At 37.9% G+C, this 14,522-nt stretch overlaps 1 protein-coding gene across 1 annotated transcript in view; it reads left to right on the plus strand.

Annotated features, from left to right (window-relative positions):
• Window positions 1-14,522, plus strand: part of HUNK (hormonally up-regulated Neu-associated kinase) — a 146,683-nt gene that overhangs the window by 51,734 nt on the left and 80,427 nt on the right. Inside the window, exon 2 of the mRNA XM_036747362.1 lies at window positions 9,992-10,284. Coding sequence (XP_036603257.1) covers window positions 9,992-10,284 — 293 coding nt within the window. The remainder of the gene's footprint in view (window positions 1-9,991; window positions 10,285-14,522) is intronic.

The raw sequence follows: 14,522 nt of genomic DNA on the forward strand, positions 1-14,522 counted from the left end.
GAGATTTCTTTTGGGGATCTATTTGAGGAGGAAATCTGTGGATTCTTTCAATTTCTATTTTGCCCTGTGGCTCTAGAATATCAGGGCAGTTCTCCTTGATAATTTCTTGAAAGATGATATCTAGGCTCTTTTTTTGATCATGGCTTTCAGGTAGTCCAATAATTTTTAAATTATCTCTCCTGGATCTATTTTCCAGGTCAGTGGTTTTTCTAATGAGATATTTGACATTGTCTTCCACTTTTTCATTCCTTTGGTTCTGTTTTATAATATCTTGATTTCTCATAAAGTCACTAGCTTCCACTTGCTCCAATCTAATTTTTAAAGTAGTATTTTCTTCAGTGGTCTTTTGGACCTCCTTTTCCATTTGGCTAATTCTGCCTTTCAAGGCATTCTTCTCCTCATTGGCTTTTTGGAGCTCTTTTGGCATTTGAGTTAGTCTATTTTTTAAGGTGTTATTTTCTTCAGTATATTTTTCAGTATGTTTCTGGTTCTCCTTTAGCAAGTCATTGACTTGTTTTTCGTGGTTTTCTCACATCCTTCTCATTTCTTTTCCCAATTTTTCCTCTACTTCTCTAAACTTGCTTTTCCAAATCCTTTTTGAGCTCTTCCATGGCCTGGGACTAGTTCATGTTTTTCTTGGAGGCTTTTGTTGTAGGCTCTTTGACTTTGTTGACTTCTTCTGGCTGTATGTTTTAGTCTTCTTTGTCACCAAAGAAAGATTCCAAAGTCTGAGACTGAATCTGAGTGCATTTTCACTGCCTGTCCATGTTCCCAGCCAACTTACTTGACCCTTGATTTTTTCAGCAGGGTATGACTGCTTGTAGAGTAAAGTGTACTATGTTCCAAGCTTAAGGGGCTGCGCTGTTGATTTCAGAGCTATTACAACCAGCTCTGCCACACCAGCACTCCTCCTTCCCCAAGAACCGCCAACCCAGACTGGACTTAGATCTTTAGCAGGCTCTGCACTCCTGCTCTGATCTGCCACTTAATTCCTCCCACCAGATGGGCCTCGGGCCAGAAGCAACTGCAGCTGTAGTTCTGTAGCTGCCCCACCTCTGCTGCCCCTGGGGCGATGGCCCAACCGGGAACTCCTTTTTTCACTCTGTCCCCAGCAGCTTTTCCCACTAACCTTCTCTGTTGTCTTTGGTGTTTGTGGGTTGAGAAGTCTGGTAACTGCTCCAGCTCACTGATTCTGGGCGCTAGGGCACGCTCCACCCGTCTCCTGGTCTGGTTGGTCCACGTGGGCCACGCTGGGCTCCGCTCCACTCCGCTCCCAGCTCTGTGCGGGATAGACCTTACCCAGAGACCATCCAGGCTGTCCTGGGTTATAGCCCTGCTTCCCTCCACTGTTTTGTGGGTTCTGCAGTTCTTCTCTGTTGGCTTTGTTGTTTGTGGGTTGAGAAGTCCAGCAACTGCCACGGTTCACTGATTCAGGGCGCTTTGGTCCATGCGGCCTATGCTGGGTTCTGCTCCGCTCTGTTCCTCTCCCAGCTCCATGGGTGAAAAACCTCGCCCAGCAACCATCCAGGCTGTCCTGGGCTGGAGCCCTGCTTCCCTCTGCTATTTTGTGGGTTCTGCAGTTCTAGAATTGGTTCAGAGCCATTTTTTTATAGGTTTTTGGAGGGACTTGGCGTGGAGCTCACGCTAGTCCCTGCTTTCCAGCCACCATCTTGGCTCTGCCCCTCAGATAGAATTTAAAAAAAAAATTTACTTACTTATTTTTAGTTTACAACATTCAGGTCCATAAACTTTTGAGTTCCAAATTTTCTCCCCTTCCCTCCACCTCCCCCTTCCAGGAGAGATGGAAAATGAGAGAAAGAAAGGGATGATCAAAGGGACAATCTGCTGGAAGAACTGGGAGGTTATAGGTTCAAGAACACAAGTAGAAGTGTTGGCATTTGCAAGAAGAAGGGCCATCACCCCTTCCTCAGAGATGGGAATAAAGGAGGAGAAAATGTGGCCTTATGTTGAGGTGATTTGAGAAAAGATGATGAATGGTCCATGATAGATAGCCTCCTTGTTTTTTCATAGAAATATTTGTCAGAATGTTCACTGAGCCAGATGGGGTAGTGTAGGTGACATGAGGAGAGAAATGAAAGTTTGGAATGGATAAAGAAGGGTATAGGACAGTCAGAAAAGAATAAAATTATTATCATGCAGCTGCGAGGACCTGATTGAGAGTACCTAATGTAAATTGGGTGTAGACTCAGTTAGTCTGATTGATTTCCTCCACTAATGTTCAGCAGCATGCATGTAGGAATGGAGAAGATTAAAGTAATCCACTACTTGGGCTTGGAAATGAATGAGTATTGAAGTGACACAGTGTATAGAGCATCAAGGCAGGGTGACGAGGGACTCAAGGATAGAAGACCATAAGAAGACCATAGAAGACCATGTATATATACATATGCATGTATAGGCATATGTAGAATATCTTACTATCTATACTTCTATTTGTCAGTTCTTTCTCTGTAGATGGATAGCATCTTCCTTCATAGGTCCTTAGTAGTTGATTTGAATATTTATAATACTCAGAATAGCATAGTCATTCACACTTACTCTTTGAACAATATTGCTGTTAATGTATACAACATTCTCTTGGTTCTGCTCATTTCACTCTTCATAATTGTATGTGAATCTTTCCATGCTTTTCTAAAATCAACCTATTCATCATTTCTTACAGTACAGTAGTATTCCATTGCAATCATATGCTCAGCCATTCCCCAATTGATGGGCATCCCTTCAGTTTCCAGTTCTTTGCCACCACAAAGAGAACTGCTATAAATATTTTAGAACATAAAAGTTGTTTTCCTTTTTCCCTAATCACCTTAGAAAACAGACCTGGATCAAAGGGTATATGCAGTTTTATAATTCTTTGGGCATAATTCCAGATTGCTCTCCAAAATGGTTGGATCAGTTCATATTTCTACCAATAGTATATTACTGTCCCAGTTTTTCCACATCGCCTCCAACATTTGTCATTTTCCCCTTCTATCATTTTAGCCATTCTGATAGGTATGCAAAGATATCTCAAAGTTATTTTAATTTGCATTTCTCTAGTCTGTGATTTAGAAAATTTTTTTATAAAACTACATATAGCTTTCATTTCTTCATCCAAAAAGTGCCCATTCATGTCCTTTGACTATTTACCAATTGGGGAATGACTAATTCTTATAAATTTGACAAAGTTTTCTATATATTTGAGATATGATACCTCTATCCAAGAAACTGTCTATAAAATTCCCCCCTCCCTCAGCTTTCTGCTTTTCTTTTAATCTAGGCTACATGGGTTTTATTTGTACTAATCCTTTGTAATTTAACATAATCAAAATTATCCATTTTACATCTCACAATGTTCTCTGTTTATTCATAAATTCTTTTCCTATCCATAAGTCCAGCAATAGTTTTTCAAGATCTTTATGAAAGCATTTCTTTCCATTCTATGGACAGAGAACATACTCTGCTTTTTAAAGAAGGGATCCTATAATAATGGTATCACCATCATCTTGAATTTTTCTATCAATTTTATTGCAGAGAGCTGTATCTTATATTCTTTTCATATGGTTTTCCCATTAGTTATGACTATGAGTTGAGTAAATGGGCATTTTCTTTTGTTAGAAGTCTTCTTTTCCTTTAAGGCCTAAGCTTCTGAGGTTCTGCCTCCTTCATAAATCTACTCCCCTCCCTCCCCACCAAAAGTATCTCTCCATTCCCTTAGAACACTTAGCCTATATCTTGCCTTTGTTCTATCACATTCTACCTTGTATTTTACTTTCTGTATCCATGTCACATATCTCCTAGGAAGTTGTAAGATCCCTAAGGGTAATGTCTAACTGTGTCACTTTGATGTTCAGCTAGGTGGTGCAGTGGATAGAGCTCTAGGCCTTGAGTCAGGAAGACCTGAGTTCAAATTCAGTCTGAGATACTTCCTAGCTGTGTGACCCTGGGCAAGTGTTTCAACAATCTGGCTAGCAGCTGCTGTGAGGGTGTAAAACCAACAACAACCAGCTCACAGAACACTGCAAGCCCAGGTCCTTTTGATCAGCTTTATTAAGGAAAGCGACGTTAAAGGGTTAACAATCTTACTTTAATCCAGCATACAAATATCATTTACTTAGTTCAGGGTTAAAAACCAGCACCCTGACTTAAAGACTCGTAGTTATCAATATCTGGGTGTTCAGCTGGGAAGCTCACTACAATGGCTGTCCCAGAGTCACGCGTCACTCCTGCTGTGGCTTAGAGCTTGGAGAGAGAACCCTAACCTCTGCTCTTATATATCCTGTTCAGGGCCCCGAGGGCCCCAACCTCACCTAGGCTGGGTGTGGAAAAGTTCCCCACCCCCAATATCACATCAGATACAAATCAATGACTCCCAATTGTCTCAGTGCTGAGAAATACAAAAACATCCCACTTTATCTGCCCCATTCAAAGGCCAGAATCGTTAAAGGTCAACAGCAAAAAATTCTACCTTAATTACTATTACAGCAAGTCACTTAACCTCTGTCTGTCTCAATTTCCTCACTACCCAGGCTTGTTATGAGGATCAAATGAGATAATATTTGTAAAGATCTTAGCACATAATAGGCACTTAATAAATGCTTATTCCTTCTCCCTTTATATTTCTGACACCTAGTAAAACATTTTGCACATAGCCACTTAATAAATATTAGCTAAATTTTATTAAGATCAGATGAACTGGATTTGACTGACTTTGATTCTGATGATTTGGGGTACAATTCTTACCAATCAAGTTCAGAAAAGAAGTTGATGAAACACACTCCATTGAGTTTGTGTGCCTCTTATACTCTGAACCCAGGTGGTAAAGTGGATACAGGGCCAGGCCTTGAATCAGGAAGACCTGAGTTTAAATCCAGCCGCAAAGACTTACTAGCTTGAGCAAGTCATTTAACCTCTGCATGACTCAGTTTCTTTAACTGTAAAATGGAGATTATAACAGCACCTACCTCCCAGGATAGTTTTGAGGAGCAAAGATTATATTTTTAAGGCACTTAGGAAAGTGCCTGGTATCTGGTTGCTTGCTATTTGTCCTTCATTCTCAAAGAGGACTACAATATCAGGGAGATGATGCTGTGAGTAGGTACTAAATAAATACTGGGCATTAGTAGTTGTGACAGACTAAAATGTTACTCTTGAAGTGTCCTGTGTAAAACAGGTTATCCCTACAGAGAGAGATTCATTATCACCTTGGGTATCTCATCAATACAATCAGTGATGGATCTATTTTGCCTGCAGATCTCTGTATCTTGTCAAATTAAGGTGGATAATTCAAGACGTAGATCACTGATTGCCTTTCCCATCAGTTTCTGCCCCTCTCGTTAGAACTAACGCTGATTAAGTGGTTTTCTATGATTAAGAGTAACAGTCCATGTTTAGTGTTACTAACAATTCATAGAGCTTCAATAGGGAGAGTCTCCTAATAAATATAGCTGATGGAGATAATTGCTGGGTTTCAATCTCTTTGTCAGTTTGTATTTTAAGAATTTCATTGCCAGAGGATGAAGCTTTTAAAAAAATCATAACCAATAGAATCAATTCAAGTTTTGTTGTTTAGTCATTTTTCAGTCATGTCTGACTCTTCATGATCCTATTTGGGGTTTTCTTGGCAAAATACTGGAATGGTTTGCAAAACCATTTTCCTTCTCCAGCTCATTTTACAAATGAGGAAATTGAGGCAAACAGGGTTAAGTGACTTGCCCAGGGTCACACAAGGAATACATGTGTGAGGCCAGATTTGAACTCAGGAAGATGAGTCTTCCTGACTCCAGGCCCAGCATTCTCTCCACTACACCATCTAGCTGCCCTTGAATCCAGTTTAGATCACAATAAATCTTCCATTATCCCTCCTTGTCCCTACCCCTAGTAATTCCTATTTCATGATTTATGTACTCTCTTTGGTGGGGTTCCAGATGATAGTCCAAGGGGTTTGCACTAAAGGAACCTTAGGCAACAAATAATTACGGAGTATTCTGAATAGCATATAAATTACTCTGGGGATTCAAATACTTTTGTTTTGTGATTGAAAGTTCTTAGAACAAAAACAAACTCAAAAAATGATGGGAATTACCACCCTAACTTATCCATGAGAGAATATTATTTTTGAACTAAAAAAGTTGCTGTTTCTGTTACAATTAAGGACTATAATTTTAAAAAAAAAACTGAACACAACTTCCTCTTATACATGTTTTGAGTCAACTTAGTGTGGGGCCAGAAAAACATTTTGAAACAAAATTGAAGTGGTCAAATGGCATCAATGGGTTGATGTGTGCAGAAAAAGTAGTGGGATATATTCTTTTTAAAAAAAATATAGTATTTTATTTTTTCCAATTACTTGTAAAGATAAATTTAACATTGATTTTTAAAAATTTTTGAGTTCCAAATTTTCTCCCTCCCTTAGTTCCCTCTCCCTAAGATGGTAAACAATTTGATATAGGTTATATATGTACAATCATGTAAAATATATTTCCACATTAGTCATGTTGTGAAAGAAGAAACAGACCAAAAGAAGAAATCTACAAAAAATTTAAAGAAATAAAGTGAGAATAGTATGCTTTGATCTGCATTCAGATTCCATCTGTTCTTTCTCCGGATATAGATAACATTTTCCTTCCTGAGTCCTTTGGAATTATCTTGGATCATTGTATTGCCGAGAATAGCTAAGTCATTCATGATTGATCATTATACAATATTGCTATTACTGTGTACAGTGTTCTGGTTCTGCTCACTTTACTTTGCATCTGTTCATGTAAGTCTTCCCAGGTTTTTCTGAAATCCACCTACTCATTCTTTCTTTTTTAAAAGAAGATTTATTTTCAATTCACAGAACAAAACAAGCATTTCCATAACACAGTACAATAAAAAAGATGATTGCTCATGAAATTGCAAATGTACCAGGTACAACTTGCTATTCCCTCCAAATATACAAGAAAATTATCATGTAAATTTTTTCCTCTTTTTTTCTCTCCCCTCCCTCACCCTAGAGATGACTGCCATAGACACACACACACATGCATACGCACATATATATATGTAAAATTATTACATACATATTTCTGTTTATCTGAATGAAGATAGTATCTTTCTTCATATGCCCTTTATTTATAATTTGTGTATTTACAATAGTTAAAGTGACTTAGTTGCTCAAAGTCATTCTTTTTTTTTTGCAGGGGGAAAGGCAGGGCAATTGGATTTAAGTGACTTGCTCAAGGTCACAGAGCTAGTAAGTGTGTCAAGTGTCTGAGGCCAGATTTGCACTCAGGTCCTCCTGACTCCAGGGCTGGTGCTCCACTCACTGTTCCACCTAGCTGCCCCCAAATTCATTCTATTGCTTTTGCTGTATACAGTGGTATACTGTATACAATAGGTCCTGCTCACTTCACTCTTCATCACATTGTGCAAGTCTTTCCATACCTTTCTCAGATCACTGAGCTCAGCATTTCCTACAGTACAGTAGTATTCCAGCATAATCATACACCACAACTTGTTCAGTTATTTCTTATAGCACAGTAGTATTCCATTACTTTCACATACCACCACTTGGTCAGCAATTCCTCAAGTTATGGGCATCAGTGAGATCTATTCTTGCAGAGCTCTGTACTTTCTTCTCTGCCTCTCTTAACTCTCACAGGCCATAACTTCCATCCCCCACCCCAAATCTTTTGGATTAAGGCATTATGTATGATCCACTTAAAATGTGTTTTTGAAAGGGATATTAACAGTTATTAACAACTGAGCATCAATCATTTAACAAGAATGAAGGTATTGATCACCTCCAACTAAGAATAGCTAGCATTTATGTAATATTAATAACCTATTAGATTAGTTATAAGAAGGATGGAGATGACCTGGACCCTGAAGGACTAAGTTATTTGATTTGGATAGATGTATGGCAAGGGAGCAGCATTCTAGGTGAGGGGACCTATTCTGAGTGCATCATATTCAGGGGACCATGAAACTACCATCCTGGCTGGGGTGGAGAACTGAGGGGAAATGGGACATGAGATTAGAGAAGTTAGGATGAAACCAGATTGTAGAGGCTAGGGGAGCTTAGAAAGTGTAGAAACTATGCCATGAGAAATGGTAAGAAGGTTTGGGAATGTTTAGTCTGGAAAAGTAAAAGCTTAGGCTGGGATTGAGGGGGCTATGACTGTTATCTTCAAATATGTGAAAAGCTGTCACATGAAAAATGAAATTCACATATTTTGTGGAACTGCCAGATGGCAGGAACAGGACCAGTAGGTGGAAGCTATAGGGAGATACATTTGGGCTTGAGAAAATGAAAGACTTTTCAAAAATAAGAGCCTTTCCAAAATTAGAGTGGCTCACCATTGAGGGGGTGTGCTCCATGTCACTGCAGAGGTGGGTGAAGTTGTAGAAGGCTGTTTCAAGATTAAAGGTAGCTTTATATAGTTAAATGGCAAAGGAGGAGTCAATGGAAAAGAAAAGACTGAAGATTCCAGAGAGAGGGAAGGAAGGACAGGGGATATGCAGGAGAGCAATATCCCTCAGGAGTGATGGGAAATGAGGCTAGATAGATAAAAAAATTAATGAGGTCTGGAGAACAGAAGTAGAGTTTAGCTTTAAAAAGAAGTCTTTTGGGACTTGTGATAAGGAGAAAAGGATGGGCAGAGTTTGCTTGGATTAATTCTAGGAGAGAGATAGAGCCTTTAAAGAAAAAAAATTTAGAAATAGGACATAGGATAGTTAAATTTTGGTGGTGTGGGAGGCATGACCAGTAGAAATAGGTAGAGGAAGCCTGGATAGGGACATACAACAGAGGGCTCTGGGCCATCTCCCACAAAGAGGAGGAAACACCAGCCTTAGAGAGTGGAAAACAAAGGGTCATGGAAAAGTGATGAGAACCAATTTGGCCTATTCTATCATTTTATCTAGAACTGACTGGCCCTTGATGACATGATAACTTTTTTTATTATTCAATTATTCTAGAAGAACAGTGTGATAAAATAATGGTAATTATTATTATTGTAGCTCCACCAAAAATTACATTAAGCAGTTCCTTTATTTTTTATAATATTTCTCCAGTGAAATAATGATGTCCTTTGGACCTCAACTGGAACACATAGAGGGGATGTGATATGCTCAAAGTCACACAGATAGTAAAGTTTCAAACCAGGTCCTCTGATTCCAAGTGAAGCAAGCTTTCTACTATACCTCAATGCCTGTCTACTCTTACTCTCTTGCTAAGTCTTAGAATGGAAAAAGAGCAGGAAATTAATTGACCATATAGCACTGTAATTCCTGAGCCACAAACATCCAGTTTCCTCAGCCAACCAAGCAGTTCTTTAGCGAAAGTGACCTCAGTACCCTATTGCCTCATAGGGAATGTAGGAGTGGAAAAGGGAAAAATTCTTTTCTCCTTTGCAATCTAGAACAATATATTCTTTCACCTTTCTGAACCCCTGGGAGAGAATCAAGTTAATTATCAATCACCTGAGACCAAATGAGAGTTTATATATTTCCACAAAAAAAGGATTCAGAGTCATCAAGACAGATTACTCAAGTAAATTTCATTATCTACTTTGATTACTGTCCCTTAAGAGTTGTTTTCTCCTCGAACTAGATAAATAAAAGTTAGATCTCAGAGAAAAATAGCAGATATTCTCCTGTTGGTAAGTTGATCATGTCAATAGCTATTTATTTTCTGTGTTTGGTGTATGTAGTTAGCATTTATATAACACTTGAGGATTTACAAAGTGCTTTCCACATGTTATCTCATTTAATCTTTACAACAACCCACGGGGATAGGTCCTATGGTGTTCAACCTCCATTTTACAGATAAGGAAACTGAGGCAGAGAAAGGTTAAGTGACTTAGTCATACAGCTACTAAGCGGAATTTGAGCTCGGGTCTCTTTGATTCCAAGTCTCATGTCTCCCAGTTGCCACCCTTTATGACCCTAGAATTACCTATGGTTGTACCATATGATAGCAGCCTTATCCATGATTTCTCTTCAGGTGGCAGTGAAGATTATTGACAAGAAGAGAGCCAAAAAGGACACTTATGTCACAAAAAATCTAAGGCGAGAGGGGCAGATCCAGCAAATGATCCGGCACCCCAACATCACTCAACTACTTGATATCTTGGAGACAGAAAATAGCTATTACCTGGTCATGGAGCTGTGTCCTGGTGGCAACCTGATGCACAAAATATATGAGAAAAAAAGACTGGAGGAGCACGAAACCCGCAGATACATCAGGCAACTTATCTTAGCAGTAGAGCATCTTCATCGGGCAGGAGTGGTCCACAGGTAAGTGCCATCATTGCTATAATTGTTAGATATAATTGACCAAATTAAATAGGTTACATTATTTTTTAAAAGACTTTTGCACTTTAATATTTTTTGTAAGTTCATTATAATTCCTTTTTTCAAAGTTTTGTTTTTATATCACAGTCATTTCTTCTCATAGTAGACCTCTATATTATAAAAAGCATGAACAGTTAAACAAAACTGACCAACACATGATTGTGCCTGATAGTGCATGCAAAATTCCATACCCATTATCCACAACCTCTCTACTAAGATTAGCAGAGTATTTACTGGCTTCTCAACTCTGCTGCTTTTAAACACATCTATGTCTCCCCCGTTCTGAAAAAACCCTTACTTGATCCAGTCATCCCAGCTGGCTATCATTGTATAGCTCTCCTTCCTTTTTCTGGTAAATGCTTTGAATAAATCATCTTCCATTTTCTCCTTATTTTCTTTTAAGCCATATACATTCTGCTTTCTAACCTCTTTTAACTGAAATTACTGCCTCTAAAGTTGCCAATAATCTCTATTTTTTAATTATTTTTTTCAAATAAAGACCTGCTTTTCTCTTCCTTCCATCTCTTGCCTTTCCTCCTCCCTCAACATCAAGAATCAAAGAAAACCCAAATCTCCCATGACGAACTTGTGTAATCAAGCAAAACAAATTCCTGCATTGTCTATGTCCCAAAAACTTGTGTCTCAGTCTCCACTCTGATTCTATTACTTCTCCTTCAGGAAGTGGGTGGCATGTTTTATCATGAGTCCAGTGGAATTGTTGGTCATTGTGTTGATCAGCCTAAATTTTTCAAAGTTGTTTATCTTTGAAATATTGTTGTTATGTATAAATTATTCTGTCTTTGCTCACTTCACTCTGCATCAGTTCATAAGTCTTCCCAGATTTTTTAAAACTGTCCCCTTCATTGTTTCTTTTTTTCTTTTAAAAAATATTTATTTTAAGCATTCATTAAAAATTTTTTTGAGTTCCAAATTTTCTCTCTCCGTCCTACATTCCTCCCACCCACTGAGAAGGCAAACAATGCCCATTATTTCTTAAAGCACAACCCTATTCTATCACATTTGTGTACTTTAACTTGTTCAGTCATTTCCTAACTGATGGGCATTTGCATTCAGTGATCTCTTAATTGCCAAGTCAAATGACTGAGTAATTCTCAGTCTTCATCCTTTTTGATCTTTCTGTAGCATTTGACACTTGATTATTTTCTACTTCTGGATACTCTCTCCTTGGGTTTTTGTGACACTATTCCCTCTTGGTTCTCCTCCTGTCTGTCTGACTGGTTCATCCTAGTCTCTTGTGAACCAATTCAAAATAAAAAAGCAGACATTTTCATATAATACAGTAGTAAAATCATGGTGTCACCTAAGTCTCTGTCCTGAGCTTTCTTCTTTTATCTCTCTGTACTATCTCATTTGATGATCCCATGGAGTTATCGTCTCAATGTAGATGATTCCCCATGTCTGTGTCCAGACCTAGTCTTTCTTCTGAACTCCATTCCCTACATTTCCAACGTCTCCTTCTAACCGGATGTTCCATAGGCATCTCAAGCTCAACATATCTAAAGTTACTTCTTCCCCCACTTCCCTATTACTGTTGTGGGCACTACTATACTCAGTATACAATTGTGGTGTCATTCTCAGTTCTTCACACAAGAGACTTCCTGAAAGTACTGGTCAGAAATCAATGTGAAACAGGAAATGAGGGTGGCTGTGTCCACTCTTGATTCCAAGGTTTGAGAATTTGTGCAGTGCCCAACAAGTGCACCCATCTCATTAGTATGTTGTTCAGTTGTTTCAATTGCATCCAACGCTTTGTGACCCCATTGGGGGTTTTCTTGGCAAAAATACTGGAGTGGTTTGCCATTTCCTTCTCCAGCTCATTTTATAGATGAAGAACTGAGTCAAACAGGGTTAAGTGACTTGCTGGGGGTCACATAGCTATTAAGTGTCTGAGGCCAGATTTGAATTCAGGAAGATGAGTCTTTCTGACTCTAGGTCTAACACTCTATCCACTGTGCTACCTAACTGCCCTTCATTAGAAAATAATTGTGATTATTTAATAATAAAATAAAACTTATTTTTCTTTCAATTTATGTGTATTTTTTCAGCTACTAAGTTGTTGAGACTTAGTTTTTTGGACCTAACCACTGAATAAATAGAATTGTTAGGTATTTCTTTTGTCCTAGGAATGCTGTGAAAAAATTACTGAGACACTAAGGGAGCCATGAACTGAAAGAGTTTGGGAACCTTTTTTCCAATCTATTCCCCACCTCCCTCAGTTTACTTGGGCTAGTTTCAAGACTATGTTAAAAAACAACAGAACAGACACCTACATACCACTCCATCCCACCCCCCAAATAAAACAAAGCAAAGCAAAATTGCATAACTACGTGCAAAAGATAATCCTTCTTGAAGATTACAAATATCAGTTGTTCTGCATGTTTAAAAAAATCAGTGTTTTGCCATTGATGTGGGTTCTTGCCTTTATTTTTCTTTTAATTTAACAACCTATGGTTTTTTACATTTGCTTAAGGATCCAGTGTGTCTTTCCGTACTGTCTGTCATGAATAGGTCTTGAGTAGCAGTGACTTTGAAGGGTAAAGAATGAAATGTTCTTGACTTAAACTCTCTTAAAAATGTTTGGCAACAATTATCTTTCCACCAAGTCTTACTCAAAGACATAAGACAAGAGTGAAATATCATGTCCCTGAGATAACTTTCCAGAATACTATAAAGCTTGGACTCATAAATCTTTAGGAAGGATTATTTTCATCTAGACTTATGAAAATCCCTTTTTATGGTTTGGAGTGTGTGTGTGTGTGTGTGTGTGTGTGTGTGTTTAACCACAGATGTCATGAAACCATTATTTGCTAGAACTTTTTGAGCCCAGGATATATATGGAAGGGAACGTTCAACAACATTAAGTGATTTATATACTATATTTGATCGTGCCAACAATAAATACCTTCATGTGTAGATAGACTAAACACTCATAGCTCTGCCATTATTTAGGAAATGATACACTCTGGGATGTGTGGCTTGTTTTTTTTTTAATTAAAATGAGAAAACCAGAAACTTCAACTATGAATCAGAGCAAAATTACTAACTTCACTGGTGTTAGAGGAAAATAGTACCAATAGTGTTTACACAGGCCTTCTTATTGTCAGAAATGAGACAAACATTTAAAAAAAATACTAGTGAAAACTTTGGTGTTCAAATTGGAACCACTCACATGAAATTCTCAACAATCTTTTTAGAGTAATTTAAGCACCATTTTATCTGTCTCAAAGCAATTACTGTCAGAATGTCAAAAGAATAGATTTAATAATGTATTGATAGTGAAAAGAATACTGTCTTTTTCTTTGATTCTTAGTTTTCTACTTCCCTCTCTCCACTTTCTCCTTAAATATATATGCACACATGCACATATACATACACATCTACATACACATATTCTGTAATACTGCTAAGTAGATTTTTTTTTAAGTGAAAAACATCAGAAATATTTTTGCAGGTTAGCAGGGAACTTTTACGCTTTCCTACCTATTTTGAAAAAAATTGGATAGCACCTTGTCCCAGCTGTTTAGACATCTCTTTCCAAAACCCAGGTTAGAATTGATTATTGGTAGCCTTTGACTTCGTTTCTTAGCTTTAATGAGCATATTCCATCATTTTAAGCGTAAGTAGCCTCACAATGGGTCTAATATTTACAACATTTCTTTCCTGAAGAAGACAAACCTCTCCTTTAAATGACTTAAGGTTAGGTATTTCTATCCAGGAGAAGAAAATGACATACAAAAAATGGTCTTAATATCTTCAGTGTGATTTGTAAACAAAGTAATTGTATAACCAAAATGTACTTAGGCATCATACTTGTAAATATGTGGATAAAAGGATTTTGAGAGTTTTTTAATTGCATTGTGTTTTGGGGAAGGAATGCTGGATTTGGAGCCCAGGGAGTAAGTCCTAGCTTTGGTCCTCACTGATGTGGGACATTGGGCACATCACATCAGTTTTGTGGCCTCTGCTTCCTTATCTCTAAGATGAAAATGATCATATGTGCATTACTTGTCATAAAAGGTTATTGTGAAGCTCAAATAAGATCATTTATAGAGAGCTTAAAGGTATCTCACTGGAGCCTTTGAGAGGTCTAACATGTCTAACACAATAGTCTACTACCATTTGGAACTGGTTTTTAAGTAAATGGATGCATCTTGCTTTTG

This window comes from Trichosurus vulpecula, chromosome 2 (assembly GCF_011100635.1).
Source record: "Trichosurus vulpecula isolate mTriVul1 chromosome 2, mTriVul1.pri, whole genome shotgun sequence".
NCBI lineage: Eukaryota > Metazoa > Chordata > Mammalia > Diprotodontia > Phalangeridae > Trichosurus > Trichosurus vulpecula.